The 20,269-nt window shown below is 36.9% G+C and overlaps 1 protein-coding gene and 1 pseudogene across 5 annotated transcripts in view; one reads left to right on the forward strand and one right to left on the reverse strand.

The window, feature by feature from the left end:
- Nucleotides 1-20,269, reverse strand: part of Chd6 (chromodomain helicase DNA binding protein 6) — a 239,790-nt gene that overhangs the window by 66,708 nt on the left and 152,813 nt on the right. For all 5 annotated transcript variants that reach the window (XM_078051794.1, XM_021729477.3, XM_013360568.4 and 2 more), the window contains 7 exons: nucleotides 18,669-18,790; nucleotides 16,853-17,096; nucleotides 15,397-15,573; nucleotides 14,727-14,870; nucleotides 12,019-12,274; nucleotides 10,903-11,113; nucleotides 318-513 (listed from right to left, as the gene is read on the reverse strand). In XM_078051794.1, the coding sequence (XP_077907920.1) occupies nucleotides 318-513; nucleotides 10,903-11,113; nucleotides 12,019-12,274; nucleotides 14,727-14,870; nucleotides 15,397-15,573; nucleotides 16,853-17,096; nucleotides 18,669-18,790 (1,350 nt within the window). The remainder of the gene's footprint in view (nucleotides 1-317; nucleotides 514-10,902; nucleotides 11,114-12,018; nucleotides 12,275-14,726; nucleotides 14,871-15,396; nucleotides 15,574-16,852; nucleotides 17,097-18,668; nucleotides 18,791-20,269) is intronic.
- LOC120887094 (small nucleolar RNA U13) lies at nucleotides 4,923-5,018 on the forward strand (annotated as a pseudogene).

A 20,269-nucleotide genomic window follows, 5' to 3' on the forward strand; every position in this document is an offset into this window, starting at 1 on the left:
CTTGTTTACTATACATGACCATCTCACAAACAAATTGAGAGAAAATGTGAGATATCTTTATGTCAGAAAATAATAATAGCATCTCTATTCTATATTTGGAGGCTACCATAAAACATTTGATTAAAACAAAAGGACAGAACCATTCTGATTAGCAGGAAGGGTCAACATTTACTTTTCATTGGGTTTCATGCCCTGACCAAGGTCCTGGTCTATACCTCAGCTTGGAGCAAGGCAGATAATCTATAGCTGACCCAGACTCTCTCATGATATTCTGATTCAGGGCAGCTAAGGTAAAGAACATTCATCCTAATGGTTACCTGCAAGTCATTTTGTGGGTTCCAGTCAGAATCAAATATGATGCAGGTATCAGCAGCTGTGAGATTGATCCCCAGGCCTCCTGCTCTGGTGCACAGAAGAAAGACAAAGCGGTCTGAGTCTGGCTTACAGAACCGGTCGATGGCTGCCTGGCGCAGGTTTCCCCGTACTCGCCCATCAATTCGCTCATAGGTGTATCTGAAGGGACCCAAACGAATGAAAGCCCAGGCGTTAATCATGACTTCAATGGAGAACAGTAAACAATGCAGGAAGCTGCTGCCTGACAGCCTTAAGTCTTACTTCTAAATTTGGATCAAATGACAGTGGTCTACAAAGAATCCCACCTCCTATATATGAAGCAGGGCAGACACTTAGAACTACATTGTAAGATGCACTCCACCAACCTCAGTAAAAAAAATCTGAAACAAAGCAAAAAATCAGCCACAAACTAAGGAGGTCTAGAAGAATTATAAACACAAAATATTGATCCCCAACACTGTTTCCCAATAAGTTGCCCATGCAACTTAATCTCAATTTCCCAGTTTATATCTGTAGTAAAGTTAATCAAAATATCAGAAAAAACAAACAAGAGCCTCAACTGTCAACTTTCAATTCTGCTCCTAATAAGGAACCAGAGTTCATATAAGCTGCTTAGGACAACTAAAAATGCAACTCTACTGCCAGGCCATCTTTTCATGTATGAGCTGGTCAATTCTAGCCTACCAGATTCTCAAAGCTTTAGAAACACCAGCAAAGCCTCCAAATTTACAGCTAAAAATTAAGGTTTTCTAGGTAATATATTGCCAGGCAAGTAGGGATAAATAATAGGAAAGATTTCTAAGGTATGTTGGGGTTAGGGAGACTGGAGAATGTTTAGTGGAAAATAAAATGAGGGAGTAAAGCTGAAGAGCAGGAAAAAGGCATTTACCTGTCTGGATAGTAAAGGAATAAGGTAGATAGCATGGTGGGGTTAAGGGTAAGGAGGTAGAGAATAGGAAATGAAACTGTTATGGGGATAGGTTACTACTATCCTTCCAGAGAGAGAACACAGAAGGAACATTAATGGTGAAGACTAAAATTAACACAGAACTAAGATATAGCAGCAATCTTATTCTTCTTAAAAATTATTTTCTTGGCTAGGTGCAGTGGCACACACCTGTAATCCCAGCAGCTCAGGAGGTGGAGGCAGGAGGATCTCAAGTGCAAAGCCAGCCTCAGCAAGTTAGTGAGGCCCTAAGCAACTCAGTGAGATCCTGTCTCTAAATAAAATATAAAAAGAGCTGGGAATGTGGCTCAGTGATCAAGCGCCCCTGGGTTCAATCCAAATAAATAAATAAATAAATAAATGAGTATTTTCCCTATTTACTCTACTTACAACAAATGAATTAAAAAGGGGGTTTACTCAGGATCCAATTTTGATCTATAAATAAAAACTCACTGGTCAAGTAGAACTAAGAAGAACCTTGTGATAAAAGGACCAAGTCATCCTAAATCCAACAACAGCCAAGTCCAGAAATTTTGACAAAAATCTAATTTACAGCCCAGAATTTGGGAAATCAGATCTCTAGAATTAAGTGAAATGACTAGTAAGAGGAAAAGGATAGACATTTTAGGAGTAGATGACTGTGTGGGGATGGCTTTAGAAAATTTTATCTGGCAAAATAACCCTGACATCCCTGAAGAAAAGAAAAAGCCACAAAAAGAAACCGACCAGGCCAAAGAAATACACATAAAAAACCTGACCATGGCAACCCTACTGGGTTACCTCTTGTTCTGTGTGAGTTCTCTTTTCTTCTCACTAAAATCTTACATTTTTATACGCAAAACAACAACAACAAAAAAAGACAAAAATGAAACCCAAACAAAAACCAAACCTTACCAACTCAGACACTAATGATGGAAACATGCAAAGTAAAGAAACAAGTCTGAAAATATTGCGTGAATTCTAAATGCCATAATGCAGACATCTGTGGAAATATGACTATGGTTGTTTTTGTTTATTTCTTCTTTTTTAAATTAACATATATTCAAGAGCAATATTACAAGGGACCTATAGTAGCAAATGAAATGGGTGGTTCTGAAAGAAATGGCATGAAGGCAAACCAAAAAGATTTTGTGTCATAAGATGAAAGCCAAGGGCTAGATGTCTGCATTCTACAGATGTCATTTGTAGTAACCACAATAATAGCAGTAGCAGGTTCTTTAGTGTCTGCTCTGCCAGACACTAGCACATGCTTGATATGTACTATCACATTTAATCTCTCCATAATCCTAAGAAGTAGTTTCTATTATCACTTCCATTTTATACTTAAGGAAACTTAAAAAAACCAAAATGAAACAAATATCTTCCGCAGTCACTTTGCTGGCAACTGAGTCAAAGCCAGATGCATCTGATTGATGGCTTTCATATGGTACATTTCACTGCAGTAGGTCAGAAATGTTTTCTAAAAACTTACAAGGGAAATTAAGGACAAACAGCAGACACTATAAAGTTTGGAAACTTGTCTCTAACAGAAGGTGGAGGCATAAACTATACTTTGGTATCAAAATGACTTTGATAAATCAATGATCTGAGGATCTGTAACAATTTACCCACAGAAATTTGGCCCTGTAATTATACAGCAGAAGCAGCATAGGATTTGAGACAGAAGACAGGGTTGAGATTTAATTAAATGACAGCCACCGCCCCAGCCCCTACACAAGTGAATGATTGACGCTGCAGGAACAGAGGGAGGATCAGTGTTCCTGACAAGACACTCTGGTCATCAGGGAGCTGCAGCTAGTGAACTTATGAATCAGAGTGAGGCTGGGAAATGGCAGAGCCTTTGGGGAAAGAGAAATTAATAAATAGTGATGATGTAGTTCAGTCATCACCATAGGAAAAAAATTCCCATACAATTAGAGAAGTGTTTTGCCAGCTATGATGTAACAAGAGTTTAAAAAAAAGAAACTTGTACAGGATGACTGGAACAATATTTTTCATTTCTGTCAGTTTTGTTTTGAGGGAGTGCTCTTCAACACAAAACTAAAAATGGAACTATGTGAGTTCTTTTAAATCTCTCCTTACTTCTAAGTCAGATCCTTTAACTGTGCCCTCATTTCTGTATTAGAGTCTGGCATGAAATAAAATGGGAACAAAACCAAACTGACAGCTGGAGATGCAAAGAGGCTCAAAAACAAAGAGGACTTTGAGGGCTGATAAGTCTAAAAGAAAAATCAGATAAAATAAAATTTTCCACACCAAATTTCAGCATAGCAATTATACCTCTGCAACCACTATATTTGGAGTGAAATCCTTAGGAGTCAAAGTAGCTCATTGATTCAGAGTCACTATCAAATCTCCACAAGAAGCAGGTGGCACTCTGGAAAAACCTGTGTGCTTGACCAGGGGTGGGGGTTGGGAGAGGAGAGTGACACATTTTTGGCACAAGAAATGTTGACCTCAGAAGGACTAAGGGGAAATGAACAATTCTCTTGTTTCTTAGCAGTAACCAGGAGAGAGAGGGAGGGAGGGAGGGAGGGAGAAGAGAGAGAGAGAGAGAGAGAGAGAGAGAGAGAGAGAGAGAGAGAGAGAGAGAGAGAGAGAGAGGGAGGGAGGGAGGGAGGGAGGGAGGGAGGGAGAGAGAAGCAGGGGAGAGGAGGGGATAGGGGAGAGGAGGGGAGGAAAAAGGACAGGATAGGTGGGGCAGAGGAGAAGGAGTAGAGGGAGAATCACATTCACCACAAATATATAATATGCTTAGGACTAAATTCAGAAAGAAATACTCATAATTGGTAACACAACACTAGAAGCTATAGTATTTTGTTTACCACTATGTAACACCAACAAATGTTCTGTTCCAGTCCAAGAACATACTTTATTTATTTTTACTTTTCTTTTTGGTATTGGGGACTGAACTCAGGGGTACTTGACTACTGAGTCGCATCCCCAGCCCTATTTTGTATTTTATTTAGAGACAGGATCTCGCTGAGTTGTTTAGCACCTTACTTTTGATGAGATGCTAAGTTCAAAGCACCTGAACTCATGGTCCTCCTGCTTTAGCCTCTGGAGCTGCTGGGATTACAGGCATGTGCCACTGCACCTGGCAAGGCACATACTTTATATTTATTGAATCAACTGTGTATATGAAAGACTTAAGTATAGTGACTATCATGTTCCTCAATTTTTTTGGGAGGGCTACTGAGAATTAAACTCAGGGGCACTGGACCACGGAGCCACATCCCCATCCCTATTTTGTATCTTTAATTTAGAGAGGGTCTCACTGAATTGCTTTGAGCCTCACTTTTGCTGAGGTTGGCTTTAATTCACAATCCTCCTCGGGAGGCTCAGTCTCCTGAGCCATTGGGATTACAGGAGTGTGCCACTGTGCCTGGCTATATGTTCTTATTTTTAATTTTACAGAGATGTCAATCCTATCCTGCTTAATAAAAGCTAATAAAAATCCCATCATAAGCCTCTAGAGATAAGTAAATGTGTATATATGTATACATACACATTTTTTTGGAGTTGGGGTGGAAACAGATACAGGTTTAAAAGAATAATTCTGAAGTTCATCTGGAATAATATGGAAGCAAAATGATAAAAGTATTTATCAAGAACAGAAAAGACCCTTCAGTTCATGAGCGTGATGACTGGGTATTCATACTATTTGAGATGTGCCTCCCTCTAAACAATGTTAAGACGTCAGCACATTACCATGAAGAAGAAGAAAAAAAAAGAACAGAAAGGCTAGACATATGCCCAGCATATATATGATGTCTTAGTATATTTCATGAATAGCATTTTATATGAATGGGGGGAAATAATGAACTATTTGAGTTAACCAAAAGATTAGAAAATCAGACATATACAGAAAAAAAATTTCCATTAATGTTATTTACCAAAATAAAGAAAAAAGACTAAAATTAAAAAGAAAATCAAAGAAAGTATCATGAATCAACATGTACATTTAATTTGTCGATCTAGTTTAGTAAAAAGTAAATAAAAGGCATAACACTCTCCCCCAAATAATCTACAAACAGAACAGAAATGGTAACATTCTGGAAGCTGGAAAGCATGCAAAGTGGTATCTGATTAGAAGAAAGCAGAATCCCAGGTAAGACCTAGCCTAACTTAAAGCTGTATAATGTCGAAAGGTATGAGACATTGGTAGCACTGGGTATACCTAAAAGTGAGAATGCACAGAGTCTAACAACAGGGGAATTAGTGAAATACAACTAGCCTATAAATCAGCTACTCCAGCCTTAAAGAAGGTAAAATATAAGATCTTCATCCTCTCTTTTCTAGAAGATAATAACCATGGTTCAAGGTGTACATACCCTACTATGAAGAGGGAAGGGAGACAGAGGTTAAGACCTCTTTCTCTTTCTCATTCTCATCCCTCCACCATGATCATAGCAGAGTAATCAAGTTTCCACCCTTCAGGCAGGAGAGAGGAAGTGAAACAAGAGTCCCAAATACTGACATTGGAGGGTCACCAATGAAACGGTATACAGTAAAATGAGCAGTGCTCACATTTGAAGAAGCTCATAGTCAATAAGACTCATTCACCTATCCAGAGCTTCAAATGTTGGCCTGAAGACACCAGACATCAAGAAAAGTCCATGACCTAAAACACTGAGGCTCTGCTTCCAATACGAAGGGGGCAATGTCCTAACACCACACAAAGCCTGCCCAAAATATAAACAAAACAAAACTGTGTAACCAACCTAGGTGCCCTAAAGGGATGAATGGATAAAGAAAAAGCGGCACATATACACAATGGAGTTTTATTCAGCCACAAAGACAAATGAAATTATGCTATCTGCAGGAAAATGGATGGAACTTGAGAATATTATGTTAGGTAAGCCAAACTCAGAAAGTCAAGGGTTGTATGTTTTCTCTTGTATGTGGAATTTAGAGATGAAAAAGGAAAAGAAAGGTATAATTATGCTCAACAAACAAATGCAAATAATTAATGAAAATAGGAAATGCAAGCAGAAAACCAAAACACTAGTAAACAAAGAATCAAACAGAGGGGTTGGGGTGGGGCTCAGTGGTAGCGCACTTGCCTGGCATGTTTGAGGCTCTGGGTTCAATTCCTCAGCACCACATACAAATACATAAATAAAATAAAGGTCTATCAACAACTAAAAAAATATTTTAAAAGAATCAAACAGAAATCTTTTTAAAAAATATTTTTATTAGTTATTGATGGACCTTTATTTATTTATTTGCTTATGTGTGGTGCTGATAATAGAACCCAGTGCCTCACACATGCTAGGCAAGTGCTCTACCACTAAGCCACAAACAGAAACTTAGAACTAAAAAACAAACCAAAACAAACCCTCTAAAATTAAGCAATGGGTTGGCTTATTTAAGCATGTTGGAAATGACAGAGAAGTCAATAAACTTGAAGACAGGTAAGTCACAACAAAAGACAGATATAAAAGATTAAAATATAAAAAGGAGAAGAAAGAAAAAAGAACAGAACCTATGGACCTTTGTATAATACCTAAAGGTCAAATACACAAGTAATTCGGAGTCTCACGAAGAAACAAGAGAATGGGGCAAAAAGAAATTGAAGAAATAACAACCAAAAGCACCCCGAACTTAAAGAAAGACATTAATTTAACATAACCAGGAAGCTTAGTGAACTCTGAGCAGTATGCATTCCAGATATCACAAACGGCTGAAAATCAAATATTAAAAGAAAATCTTGGAAGTACTTAGAGTAAATCAACACATTATACATGGGGGAACAAAGACTTGATTGACCGTAGAACTATTCATCAGAAACTATCATGAGTTCATTAAAACCCAAGGAACTTATGGAGGAAAGACCAGTATCCAGAATGATGAGGTGCTTCATTGTAAAATTTCATAGGACAGGGATCAAAGAGAATATATACAAGCTTCGAAAAAGAAAAAGAAAAACATATTACATATATAGACCAGGAATCTGAGAGGTCTTAGAATTTGTCAACAGCAACTTAGGAAGCTAGATGACAGTGAGTGTAGTAACACCTTCAAAATCCTGTGGGAAAAGAATTTCTAACCTACAATCTCAAATCCAGCCAAACTACTATTTAAGAATGAGGGCAGACTAAAAACATTTTCTACCAGTGTCTGAAAATTCACCTATCATTTACCCTTCCTCAGAAGTACCTAGAAGAGGTGCTCCAACATGGAATTCACCAAAGGAGATCTAAGTCAAGAGAGAAGGAAAGAAACCTATCAGCAGGATGCCAGAAGGCAGATTAGCACTTAATAGGAAGAGTAACACACTGGGGGAAGAGGTCAGGTCTAAGGAGATATAGCACTGAAGACTGATGGGTCAGAACATACAAAGAGGAGATTTAGCCAACCAGGTTACAGTTGCAGCTGAATTATAATAATCATATAAAAAATAAGCAATCAAGTGAAAACATAATTTTGATCTTCAAAGAATAAAAACTGTGCAAGCAAAAAAAGGTAAATATACACTACATGGTTGAGCTATGTTTTAACTTAAGTCACAATAAACCCGGAATACTAATCTAACCCAGAATATTAACCTACTCCCAAATATTACATGGCATACTGAGAAGACAGGACAGAAGTTGCATACACTGTGAAATATAAAGTGAAATATAAAGTAGGATGTAGAAGGGCAATGAAAGTCTAAACATTCATTTTCCATTATAAGAACAGATAATTCCTAAAATTAAAAAATATCAAGGAATTACAACTAATAATATTATTTAAATTGAGCAGTATACTAGAGAAACAGCATAAGGAAGAAAGTAACTGCTTCTGAAGTGTGGAAAACTGGGGAAAAGGGAAAGTGAATTAGAACATTCATTTTTTCATAACTAATAAAATGATTTGGCTCTTCAAATCATGTGCATATATAATTTTGATGAAAATAAAAACTAAATTTAAAAAAGTAATAATATGAAAGACAGAAGAACCTACTGGATGAAGCTGGGGTGAGTAAACCATACAAGAATGACAAGAAAATGGTTAAAAGTAGGGGAAACTTTAAAGCATATTAATTTAGGCATTTAGCTTAAAAGTAAGCACAAATAAGAATTTAAACTTAAAGTTTAAAAAAAAAATTTTTTTAGTTGTAGAATGACATAATACCTTATTTTATCTATTTATTTTTATGAGTGATGAGGATTGAACCCAGTGCTTCACATGTGCAAGGCAAGAGTTCTACAACTGAACTACAACCCCAGCCCTAAACTTAAGTTTCAAGACAAAAATTTGACTATTACAAAATTTAGCACTTCTAAAAGTAAATAAAAACCCACACTCATAAATAAAATTGAAAGATAAAAATAAAACTGGAAGAGTGTTTGTGTATCTTGTGTTGGGGATTGAACATGGGAGACTTCCACTTCTGAGCTACATCCCCAGCACCCTCCCCCCTTTTTTTGAGACAGGAACTTGCTAAGTTGCCCAGGTTGGCCCTGAACTTGAGATCCTCCTGCCTCAGTCTCCCCAACATATTCTTAAAATTCTCATAAATTAATTAAAAATCAAAGAGCAATAGGAAGTCATTGAACAACATGCATAAGCAATCCATAAAAAAGAAATAGGTAATATGAACAATATTCATTTTCATTTAAGTAATCAGAAATAGAAATTATAGACCATAATTCTGACTTACAGAATTAGCAAAGATTAAGGGTATTGATCAGAATACAGGAAAAAAGTGTTCTTAGACTTAAAAGCATATAAATAAAACCCTCTTATTAGAGGACATTTTGGAAATATGTATCAAGCATCTAAAAAAAATGTACATCAGAATTTACCTTAGGGACTTAACTGGAAATAATCACAATGATGATAAAGGGATATTCATTCACCAAACCCCCTAAAATGCTGAAAAATTGAAAATTGTGGGACAGTATGTCATGTTGATCATCAAAATTTTGCTGTAGAAAAATAAAGAAAAAAATCTTAAATGTGAGTTATAGCTGGGTATGGTGGTATACATTTGTAATTCCAGAGATTTGGGAGGCAGGAGAACTGCAAAGTTCGAGGCTAGCCTGGGGAAATAAGTGAGACTTTATCTCAAAATAAAAAAATAAAAAGGGGTGGAGTCTGTGGTACATGGGCCCTGGGGTTCAATGCCTAGTACAACAAAAAGTGAAATATTTTTGTTGTAGAATATTATCCCAGTTCAAACAAATAAACATAACATATGGGGGGGGGAGATGAAAAGGGTAGACCCCCAAGCATAAACAAGGACTTCTCTAAGTTGTAGTATTACATGTTTCCATATTTTCAAGACAAATTATTTAATACTGAATTTGAACACAAAATTGCAATAAATGATAAAAAAAAACCAGCATAAAAGAGAGCTAAATGAAAACTTCCATACTTACCAAAAGTCTATTAATTACACTATTATTTATTTTCAGGAATCTTAAAAAAAAAAAAAAGAAAGAAAGAAAGAAAAAAAACCCTAAAAACTAACAATTGTATATGTTTTGAAGAATAAGATATTTATATTAAGCAAATGCTTTGGCAATGAATTCCTAATCTTTGGTGAATTTATAAACTACAAAACTGCTTTGTCAGTTTAATTTATTCAGAGTAGCTTCATCTAAGGAAAAAAATAATGTCTCTATAATTCTATAATTATAATTAATTAATTCTATAATCCAGTAATAATGTCTCTACTATGGAGCTCTGAGAAATTCTTTTATAGGCTAACTAGATTTTGAACAACTTTGTACATAATATTAAATTTTAACATGCTTATAAAATTGTCATTTTCTTTAATATTTTTTACTTTAATACTTTTCTATAAAGTACATGTAATACATGAGGGCAAACAGAATCTTAAAGGATAAAAACATGGTTAAGACACTTGATATATGCAAAATTTTATTATTTGAAAACTAATATGTTCTTTAAACTTAGCAATGCATAAGCTACTTAGTTTCTGTAATCTTGAAAAGTCTTTTATTGTTAAAAGTACATTTGTAAAAACCCATTGGTTATCTTCAGATCACTGATGTATCACAGTGACTAAAAATCTAAGGTAAGGTATATGATATGTGACAAATGTGGTTCCCACACAGAATTCAAATCATCAGCATAATAACATGGGCATTTCATTTGCATGAGTAACGAAACTTAGGTTCATGGAATTACAAATAAGAAATGAACTGAGAGGCCATAGCCAGTGTATTATAAAACCTTAGAGAACTGGCTGAGAAGGACATAAAGGCTTTCTGAACTGTCAGGTTATGCATTTTCAGAAACTTAAAGCAGCAATGCCTGATGGGATGTATTTCATCATTAAGCAGCAACAAAAAATGTAAATTGCTTTCTTAACCTTTTGTAATGCTATTTCAATTATTAACTTCAATTAATATGAACATAATCGTACGGGTTTTTTCTTAAGCAAAATAAGGATTCCATATTATAGTCCATGAAATTCACTCCAATTAAACTTGAGTATACTTGGTCATAAGATGAACTTTGAATTTTATCAATCTTTAAGAGAAGATTCCGTTTCTCCATTTTTGAATGTGTGGCTGGACCAGAAAGATCAAAGAAAAGGAGCTGCCCACAGTACTGGATGCAGAGCTTTGACACAGGCTCACCTTCTTTGGATGAGATAATCTTCCAGGATATCCAGGCAGCGCACCATCTGAGAGAAGATGAGCACTTTGTGGCCACCAGCAATTAGCTTAGGGAGCAGTTTATCAATCAGCACCAGCTTCCCTGCTGCCTGAATCATGGCCTGCAGCTGAAAATCAGGGGCATCAGGGCTGTGGGTTTTTCGGAAATCCTCTAAAATTTTTTCCTCTGCCCCTGAAAATGAATGGAACAATTCTTTGAACAAAATATAAGGGTAAAAGCTGCTGTTTTATAGACCCTGGAAAAAGTGAAATGGGTTCTTGTTAGATTCTGGACCAACAATCCAGTGGGAAGATGCTGCTGGGTGTGTGTTCCTGGAATGTGCCCTTGGCAGTTCACTCACTGTTGGAGGGAGGGCCAATGAAAGTGCTTTGCTTTTCAAGGAGTTTTCACTAAGTAGAGAGAGGACTGAGATGTCAAGTCCTAAGCTGACTCATGTAGGTAAAGAAATTGTCTCAGAGATTTGACAAAAAAGGCTTTCATACCTTGTCTTCACAAAACTCGTAAAAGAATCCAAGTCACATTTTATTTTTTTTCTAAAAAAGTCTCATTATAAAAATACCTCTCAAGGGCTGGGGTTGTGGCTCAGAGGTAGAGCGCTCGCACAGCATGCGTGAGTAACTGGGTTCCATCCTCAGTATCACATAAAAATAAATTTAAAAAATAAAGGTATTGTGTCCAACTACAAATAAAGGAAAAAAAAAAACCTCTCAAAATCTTTTCTAACTAGTGAACTGTTAACTTTATCTGCAGAGTTTTAATCTCACTGCAGCACTATCTATTTAGCAAAGTTATAATTTTCCATCCGTGAGTGGAAAGTGTAGGCTAGCTTGTGAGTAAATAAAGGCAGAACTGAGTGACCAGTAGAGTCAGAGAAGGAAGTTCCAAACTTAGCTCTGTGTGTTTTTTAGCAAGACTCCTTAGGCAAATCCATCAACTTCAGTTTATACTGTGTAAAAAGGTGAGATTATATATGTAGAGCATATAATGAGAACTCAATACACAAGATCTTTGACTTATCATTGGCTTCTGGCAGACGCTTGTGCCTGTCCTGAGTTACTGCCTCTGATTCAACTTACCATTGATCAGATAGGGATGGTTACAGCATTTTCTCAGCTCCATCATGGTGTTGATAAGATTGGGCATGTTGTGCTGATTTGCTCCCTTGGTCAAGAAGGAAAAGTTTTTCTCCAGGATGGCACGGTAGTACTTTTTCTGGATATTGGTAAGTTCTACTTCAATGATTGTCTCTTGTTTGGGAGCAAGGTTCTTTTCCACATCATCTTTCAGGCGCCGAAGCATCATTGGTTTTAGGATGGACTGCAGTTTCTTTACCTGTTTAGAGAAATGAGATCTATTTACCAGCCCCAATCCTAACTGAATGATTACTGTGGGGGATTCAAAGCTTTGCTAACATCTCTTGGATATCTAAATCATAGTACTGCAGTAGCAGACTAAAAGAAAGATCAGATTCCAAAAGGGGGAGTTTAAAATAGCACTAGAAGGAAAAAAAGAATCTAGCTTTAATTCACAAATTACCAAGAACTTACGACAATCTCACAAGATTAAAAAGGCAAAAAGAAGAAAGTACCTATTCTCTAGGATGGAGAAAACAAACCTCTCTCTCACTCTTCTCTAACACACATACATTACAGGGATTAACTGAAGAATATTTTAAATCTTGTTAGGAGGAACACATAATATATCTCAAAGTGAAGACTTAGATGCTGAAACAACACAGGACGTAGAGGCAATCTGAAAATGGAATCCATCAATGTCTTTTAAACAACAGCACCAGCATATGTGTTTGGGGGTAATAGTATAGGAAATTAATGTCATACACTGACACCTCCCATTCCTTTGTGGCAGTTGTTACATCAGAGACATTTCAATCCTGATGGTATTCTTTGCTATGATCTATTTTTATCCTGACAGTCCAAGCCTGGACAGAGATCTCCACTCACATGAATGCACCAGCAAGGTGACTTGTTCCCTCTCCCAGGAAGACAACTGAGGTTGGAGGGGCAGGGAGGGAGAGTAAGGGATTCAAAGTCAAAACACCTGAGTTAACCTGGGGCTAAAATGTAATATCAGAAAAATTAAGCCTAATGGGAGAATAAGGGAAAATGATAATGAAAAAAAAATCTAGTTTCAAGTCAGAAAAGGTTGTTTAATTTTTATAAAAGGGGTGGAATCTGCTGTGGCAATGCTTCTTTAATACACTGTGACTGACAGTCACTAGAGAGTGAGTTATTGAAACAGGTGAATATGCTTTACTTTGGAAACAGATGCTTTCTACCAATTTATTCACTGTCTTTTAAAATACAGATATCTCATAAAAACAGAGGGTAGAATACTGGTAACTAGAAACTGGTCTATGGTGTGGGGCCTGGGCAGATGTTGATCAAAACTTCAGTTATGTGGGAGAAACGAGCTCAAGACATCTATTGTAAAACATGGCAACTATAATTAATAACAACATTTTCTTGAAGACTGCTGTAAGAATGGATCGACTGTTCTTACCACATAGTAGGTAAAGTAATGCATATACCAGCTCTATTTAGCCATCTATCACATATACATATCTTAAGACACAATATATAATTCTTTTTATCAATTAAAAATAATTTTTAAATTTAAAAAAGACATTTGATGCCATTTTAATGGTTTTCTTCTAACTAACCCCAATCTTAAACCTGACTCTCTTATGAGACTTTGATTTTAACAACCAAGGGTACTTAGGAATCTAATCCCCCAAAATGGATAAGGAATTACTATGTAAAAAAGCCCAAAGAGAAAAGACACAGCTAGCTAATTGTTAAAGATAGGGACAAATGTCAATCTGCCACATGCTGGGTTCAGCTTTTGCCCTTCACTTGGTTCATACCTTGAATCATTTAGAGTATACTATATGCCAGACACTGTGCTGGTCAATACAACAAACACAAGTTTGGAGAAGATGTGGGCCTTGTCCTCAAGGAGATCATTGTCTAGGAAGAAGAAAAAATGCATACCACAAATTAAGTGCAATGGGAGAAGAGGATGCATTTCCAGTGGTCCAAAAATGAAGAGAGGAATTCTGAAGGATCAACAGACAGGGCAAATGTAGAGGAGGGGAATTATGTTTGATTTTTCACTGTTCTCAAATTCTGACTTGCATCACAAGTAGAAAGAAACAGAATGGAATTACAGAATGTATTCTTGATATCTCTTAGTGAAATTTCCAAACCTTTTCAGTCCCCCAATTCTTTGCCCCAACCCACTTTCACACCATTGCTAAATTAATTTAGCAGGGTTAATTATGTCATTCCTATAATAAAAGCCTTGCATGGCATCTCTATTACCTATAGACTCTTCAATCTGCCTTACAACAGTGTACTGTATTGTAATCAAGAAGGTAGGCCTGGGAACAAGTTGTTCATTATGTAGGAGGAAGGATGAAGGGATGAGGGAAGCAGAAGAAAAGCATCATGCTCCTGAGGTCAAACATCATGCTTCTATGGTCAGACCTGTGAGCAAAACCACTGAATGCACAAAGGAGCTCAGTGAAGCAGAAGGCCTAATATGCTAACGTAAGACATTTTGGATGCCGAGTCATCTATCCTTTGTAGTAATAGGAATTACAAATAATCAGGTGGTCCTCTCCAATATAAACAAATACAGAAAATAAAGGAGGTAATGCTCATTTTACCAGAGATGCAAAATCCTGTCCCTATAATGACTTGCTCTTTTCTTGATGTGAAGGTAACTATCACATTACCTCCTCAATCCTTTGGGCCCCTCTTACCTGTTCCTCTGTTTTCAGATCTCCAAACTCTTCCAGGAAAGCAGTCTCTGAAGGAAATTGTGATGGCTCCAAAAAATTTAGCAAACTGAAGAGTTCTTCCACAGAGTTCTGCAAAGGTGTTCCAGTGAGCAGCACTTTATGTTCCTATACAAATTAAAAGCACATGATAAAAAGTGTTCGAGCTATCCAAATAGTACATTTTAGTGGGGAAAATTAAATCAGGGCATTGTGTGCTTAAATTTGGGGCATTCTATTCAACCTTAATGAAAAGATGAAGTGCCAACACTTCATAGGGGTAGTCATCAAATGGGTCAACTTTTCTTTCACATCACTGATTCCAGCAGCAATTTCATGTTAACTAAAGCATTCATTCATTCATTCACTTATGAAATACCTACTCACCACAAACTGACACTGTTCCAATGCATTAACATTAAAAGGTCATCATGTGTGGTACCAGTTCATTCAAGACCCAGAAACAAACCAAAACAGCTTACATTTTCAGGCCCCAAATTTCATGCTACTTAAGAATTCCATGAGCCAAATTGGATTCAATTTGTGGCAAAAGGACTATGTATATACATGTAAGTGACACGTCTGAGGAAAACTTCCTCTACCTTGAATGGAAGAAAGCTGTATTTATTTATGTAAAAAGCTGGCTAACTCTCACCAGAGCCATGAGCTTTAGCCCCTCCAGAAGTTTGCAGTTCCTATTCTTCAACCGGTGGGCCTCATCAATTATCACACAGCTCCAGTGAATCTTCTTCAGCTCTGGACAATCTGCCAGGATCATTTCAAATGTTGTGATGACAACGTGGAACTTGAAGACTCCTGAGAGGGGGTTTCCCTGAGGATGACACAACCAAAGGCAGAGCTTTTTACCATGGCTAATGGTATAAAGAACTCTGCAAATGGGTCGCCTGCTGAATTTGAGAAGAAAGCACTGTTAAATACTAAGGCTTAAGTGAGAAGCCAACACAATGCTTTCCTCTTGTGAGATAAGTTTTTTTTTTTTTTTGGTGCTGGGGATTGAACCCAGAGCCTTGTGCATGCAAGACAAGCACTTTACCAACTGAGCCATATCCTCAGCCCTTTTCTTCTTGTGAGAAAGGAGAATATATAAGAATAAAATAGAGAATGCAATAATGAATCTACTACTTAGCAAAGAGAGACTTCACATCCATGAAACAAGTAAGGCAGCAAGTATTGACAAAAAGGAGACAAGGATAAGCTATGTAAGAAATCAGGGAGCCTATCATTTACTAACTACTATGATAAAGAAAGAAGATGGGGTTGATTCACACACCTCCACCTAGAACTTGATCTAAACCATGTATAGCTTGAATCCAGGAAAAACCCCTGCCACTTTTCAGATTTAAATAGTTTCATCTTATAACTCAGGTTCTAGCATAGATTGACTCAGGGCAAGTGCTATTGGAGAGGACACACCTTGGTCATTCAGCCTTTCTTGGTGTTGCCATCACATTTCAAAAGCAGAGCTGCATGATGTTAGAGCACATGTGAAATTTCTCCCAAATGTCTCTTGCTGTCTATGGAACCCCTGGGGAGAGCAAATGGCTTTCCTGATTGGAGTCATTTACTTTTTACCTTGCTTAATTGTAAAAACCAGTGCTGAAGACAAACATATAACCATACTCAACAAAGTGATTATATGTAACAAAATCTTTTAAAAAATTCTGTTGTGCTTTTAATAACATGAAACCTGTTTTCTCTTTAACTATCCAATGTGTCTACCTCCTCTCCAAACTCCCTGGCTAGAAATTTATCCACTGTATGACAATTCTTCTCACTTCCTTCACTGAGCACATAACAATCCAGATAAAATCTGCATATAAAAGCAACTTCATAAGCCAACACTAAAAGCCAAGAAAAGATCTCTGAGGTATCTCAGAGGTATATGAAAGCATGCCCACTAATCCTACATTTTATCATAAATTAAAATAAACTATAAGGGCAAGAAATCAGCTTCAACAAACATATGACTCAACAGAGTAAGTCAAGAGTTATCAAAAGTATAGGAATCTGAAACTCCTGAAGATAAGTAGTAGATAGGATATTCTGAACTCAAGCAGTCCCTGGGTCTCTGTGATTTGTGTGAGGCTCACCTGTGCATCTCTGTACACCATTTCATATTGCTGGATCATCTGCCTGCTGATCTGGCTGCCATGGTACACAATGGCATTCATCTCTGTCCATGTTCGGAACTCCCGCTCCCAGTTAGTAATGGTGGAGAGAGGAGCGATGATGAGAAAAGGGCCATGGATTCCTCTGAGGAATATTTCTGAAAGGAATGTGATGGACTGGATGGTTTTCCCTAGGCCCATCTCATCAGCCAAAATACAGTTTTTTCTGTAGAGAGGAAGAAATACAGGTAATGCATTATCAATATAGTAGAGCTGTTAGAAGTTGGTAAAAACGAAAAAAAAAACCTAAAAGAATAATAATAATGAAAGCTTCACAAGTATACCTTGATTGGTATGGTCATCAGTGAAGGCTTTGTTTTCATTTTATAGAGATGAAACAGGCTTATTTTTTATTATTATTCATACCCTTCCTACTTCCAAAATGGAACTATGCCAACTTGGGAGAAAATATAGAAATAAGTCTATTAAAATATAAACTAAAAAAAAAAAATACTAAATATTAAAATAATATCGAGGAAAAAATGCTTCAAACCTAAGCGAGTTTTTGTAATTGAAAAACTTCCTAGCAGCCAAGATAAAAATAAAAAGATGATAAGTTATATGGTTCTCATCATTTATCATTTGATGTTATCAAAGGACAACATTTGAGAGGCTGGGGTTGTAGCTCAGTGGTAGAGCGCTTGCCTAGCACATGCGAGGCACTGGGTTTGATTCTCAGCATTGCATATAAATAAAATATAATAAAGGTCCATTAACAACTAAAAAAATATTAACGAAAAAAAAGGATGTTTGAAACCATGTGATAAATTTCTTAAGAGTAAAAATGTTGGTTTCTTCTAGTGATCCAGAATCACAGACTGCATACCAGAGCTATGGCTCTGGAAGGGGTATGTCCATCATCTGGTCTCACTCCCTCACAGTTCAGATGGGCAACCCAAGGCCTGGTTGGATGAATTATGCTCTGGGTCACACCTTTAGTAAGTGGCAGAGACTGACTATGCTAGAACATAGGTGTCCAGAATCCTATGTAGATGGGTTTTGCATAACAACACAATCTTAAAAATCACTATTATGGGGTATAATCTAGAATATTAAGAAAATCTCAACCCACCTTTCTGAAATTTCATCTGGTTGAACCAGATAATGACAAGAACTAGAACACCAAAAATTCAAAATGGACTGCTATAGTACATAAGTCCAGTACATATATGGCTCACAATTTAAGTCCAAAAGTGGGGGCTATATTTCAGATCCATTCTCTTTTAGAGCCTTTTGTTGGGGGTGAGGGAGACTAAAGACTTAGAGATAGAAAACAGTTTTTAAAAATATTTAGTATTTTGTTTCATCTAGGTTGACCCCCACCACTCCCTTGCTTCCAGTAAGGCACAAAGTCAGGGATGTCTAAACATCATTTCTCTCCCCACCTTTTTTTTTGTACTGGGGATTGAACCCAGTATGCTTAAACACTGAGCCACATCCCCAGCCCTTTGAGATAGGATCTCACTGAGTTGCTTAGGGCCTCACTAAATTGCTGGCATTAAACTTGTGATCCTCCTGCCTCAGTCTCCCTAGCTGCTGGGACTGTAGGCATGTCTTCCATGCCTGGCCTCATTTCTCCTTTTGGCTGAAGAAACATCTAAAATAAAAGCAAAATCAGCCTTGAACAATTCTAAATGGAGGCTATGTTGCTCACTCATCACTCTGCTACTGCCAGTTTTTGAGGCGAAGGCAACAGTTTACCTCCAGATACAGATATCTGGGTAGGTTTTGGCCTTACCTGTTATACCAATTAAAAAGAAGCCAGTTCATTCCCTCTAGCTGGTATTCCCGAAGTTGGTTACTGTTCTTATATTCTCGAGATTTCTCAAGTTTCTGCCAGGAGTCTGAAGCAGGCCGTTCCTAAGGAAGTAACGCGAAGTGCAGTACAAAGAAAAGGGTGTTAGGAGCATAATACAATCACTGGCAAGGTGGTAAACCTCAAATACTGTCCAAAGGCTGGTTTCAAACTATAGTTGTAATTTTCTGAGTAATGAGCAGTCTTATATTTTCTAATTTTAACAGTTTAAAAATACTTCTATAAAATTTACAAGTAATTAAGAAGAGAAATAGACACTCCTAAAACTTGATAAGTGTTATATGGCTTAGACTCCTGGATGCCATTTTCTTCTAAATTTTAATTTCCCTGCAAGCTAATATTAGGTGTTTTTTTTTTCAGTTTCTATTTAAAAATTTGTTTCTATTAATTCTTTTTTATATCATTTAAAATTTTTAATTTTAATTTGTTATGTATGACAACAAAATGCATTACAATTCATATTACACTTATAGAGCACAATTTCTCATATTTCTGGTTGTACACCAAGTAGAGTCACATTCTTCGTGTCTTCACACATGTACTTAGGGTAATAATGACCATCGGCATTTGGTTTTTTGGGATTGGCTAATTTCACTGAGCATTATATTCTCCAGCTCCATTCATTTGTCTGCAAATGCCATGATTTTATTCTCTTTTAATGCTGAATAATATTCCATTGTGCATATATATACTACATTTTCTTTATCTATTCATCTACTGAAGGGCATCTAGGTTGGTTCCACAGTTTACTGTGAATTGTGCTGCTATAATCATTGATGGGGCGGTGTCCCTGTAGTATGCTGTTTTTAGGTCCTTTGGGTATAGACCAAGGAGTGGGACAGCTGGGTCAAATGGTGGTTCCATTCCCAGTTTCCCAAGGATTCTCCATACTGCTTTCCATATTGGTTGTACCAATTTGCAGTCCCACCAGCAATGTATGAGTGTGCCTTTCCTCCCACATCCTTGCCAACACTTTTTGTTGTTTGCATTCTTAATAGCTGCCATTCTGACTGGAGTGAGATGAAATTTTAGTTTTGACTTGCATTTCTCTAATTGCTAGCGATGTTGAACATTTTTTCTTATATTTGTTGATTGACTGTATATCTTCTTCTGAGAAGTGTCTGTTCATTTCCTTGACCCACTTGTTGATTGGGTTATTTGTTTTTTGTTTTTTGTTTTTTTTGGTGTTAAGATTTTTGAGTTCTTTATATATTCTAGAGATTAGTACTCTGACATGCATGTGGTAAGAATTTGTTCCCAAACGTAGGCTCTCTATTCACCTCACTGATTGTTTCTTTTGCTGAGAAGTGAAGCTTTTTAGTTTGAATCCATCCCATTTATTGATTCTTGGTTTTAATTCTTGCGCTACAGGAGTCTTATTAAGGAAGCTGTGGCCTAATCTGACATGATGGGGCTTTGGGCCTACTTTTTCTTCTAATAGATGCAGTGTCTCTGGTTTAATTCCTAGGTCCTTAATTCACTTTTGAGTTTTGTGCATGGCGAGACATAGGGGTTTAATTTCA

Source organism: Ictidomys tridecemlineatus, chromosome 5 (assembly GCF_052094955.1).
Source record: "Ictidomys tridecemlineatus isolate mIctTri1 chromosome 5, mIctTri1.hap1, whole genome shotgun sequence".
Classification (NCBI taxonomy): domain Eukaryota; kingdom Metazoa; phylum Chordata; class Mammalia; order Rodentia; family Sciuridae; genus Ictidomys; species Ictidomys tridecemlineatus.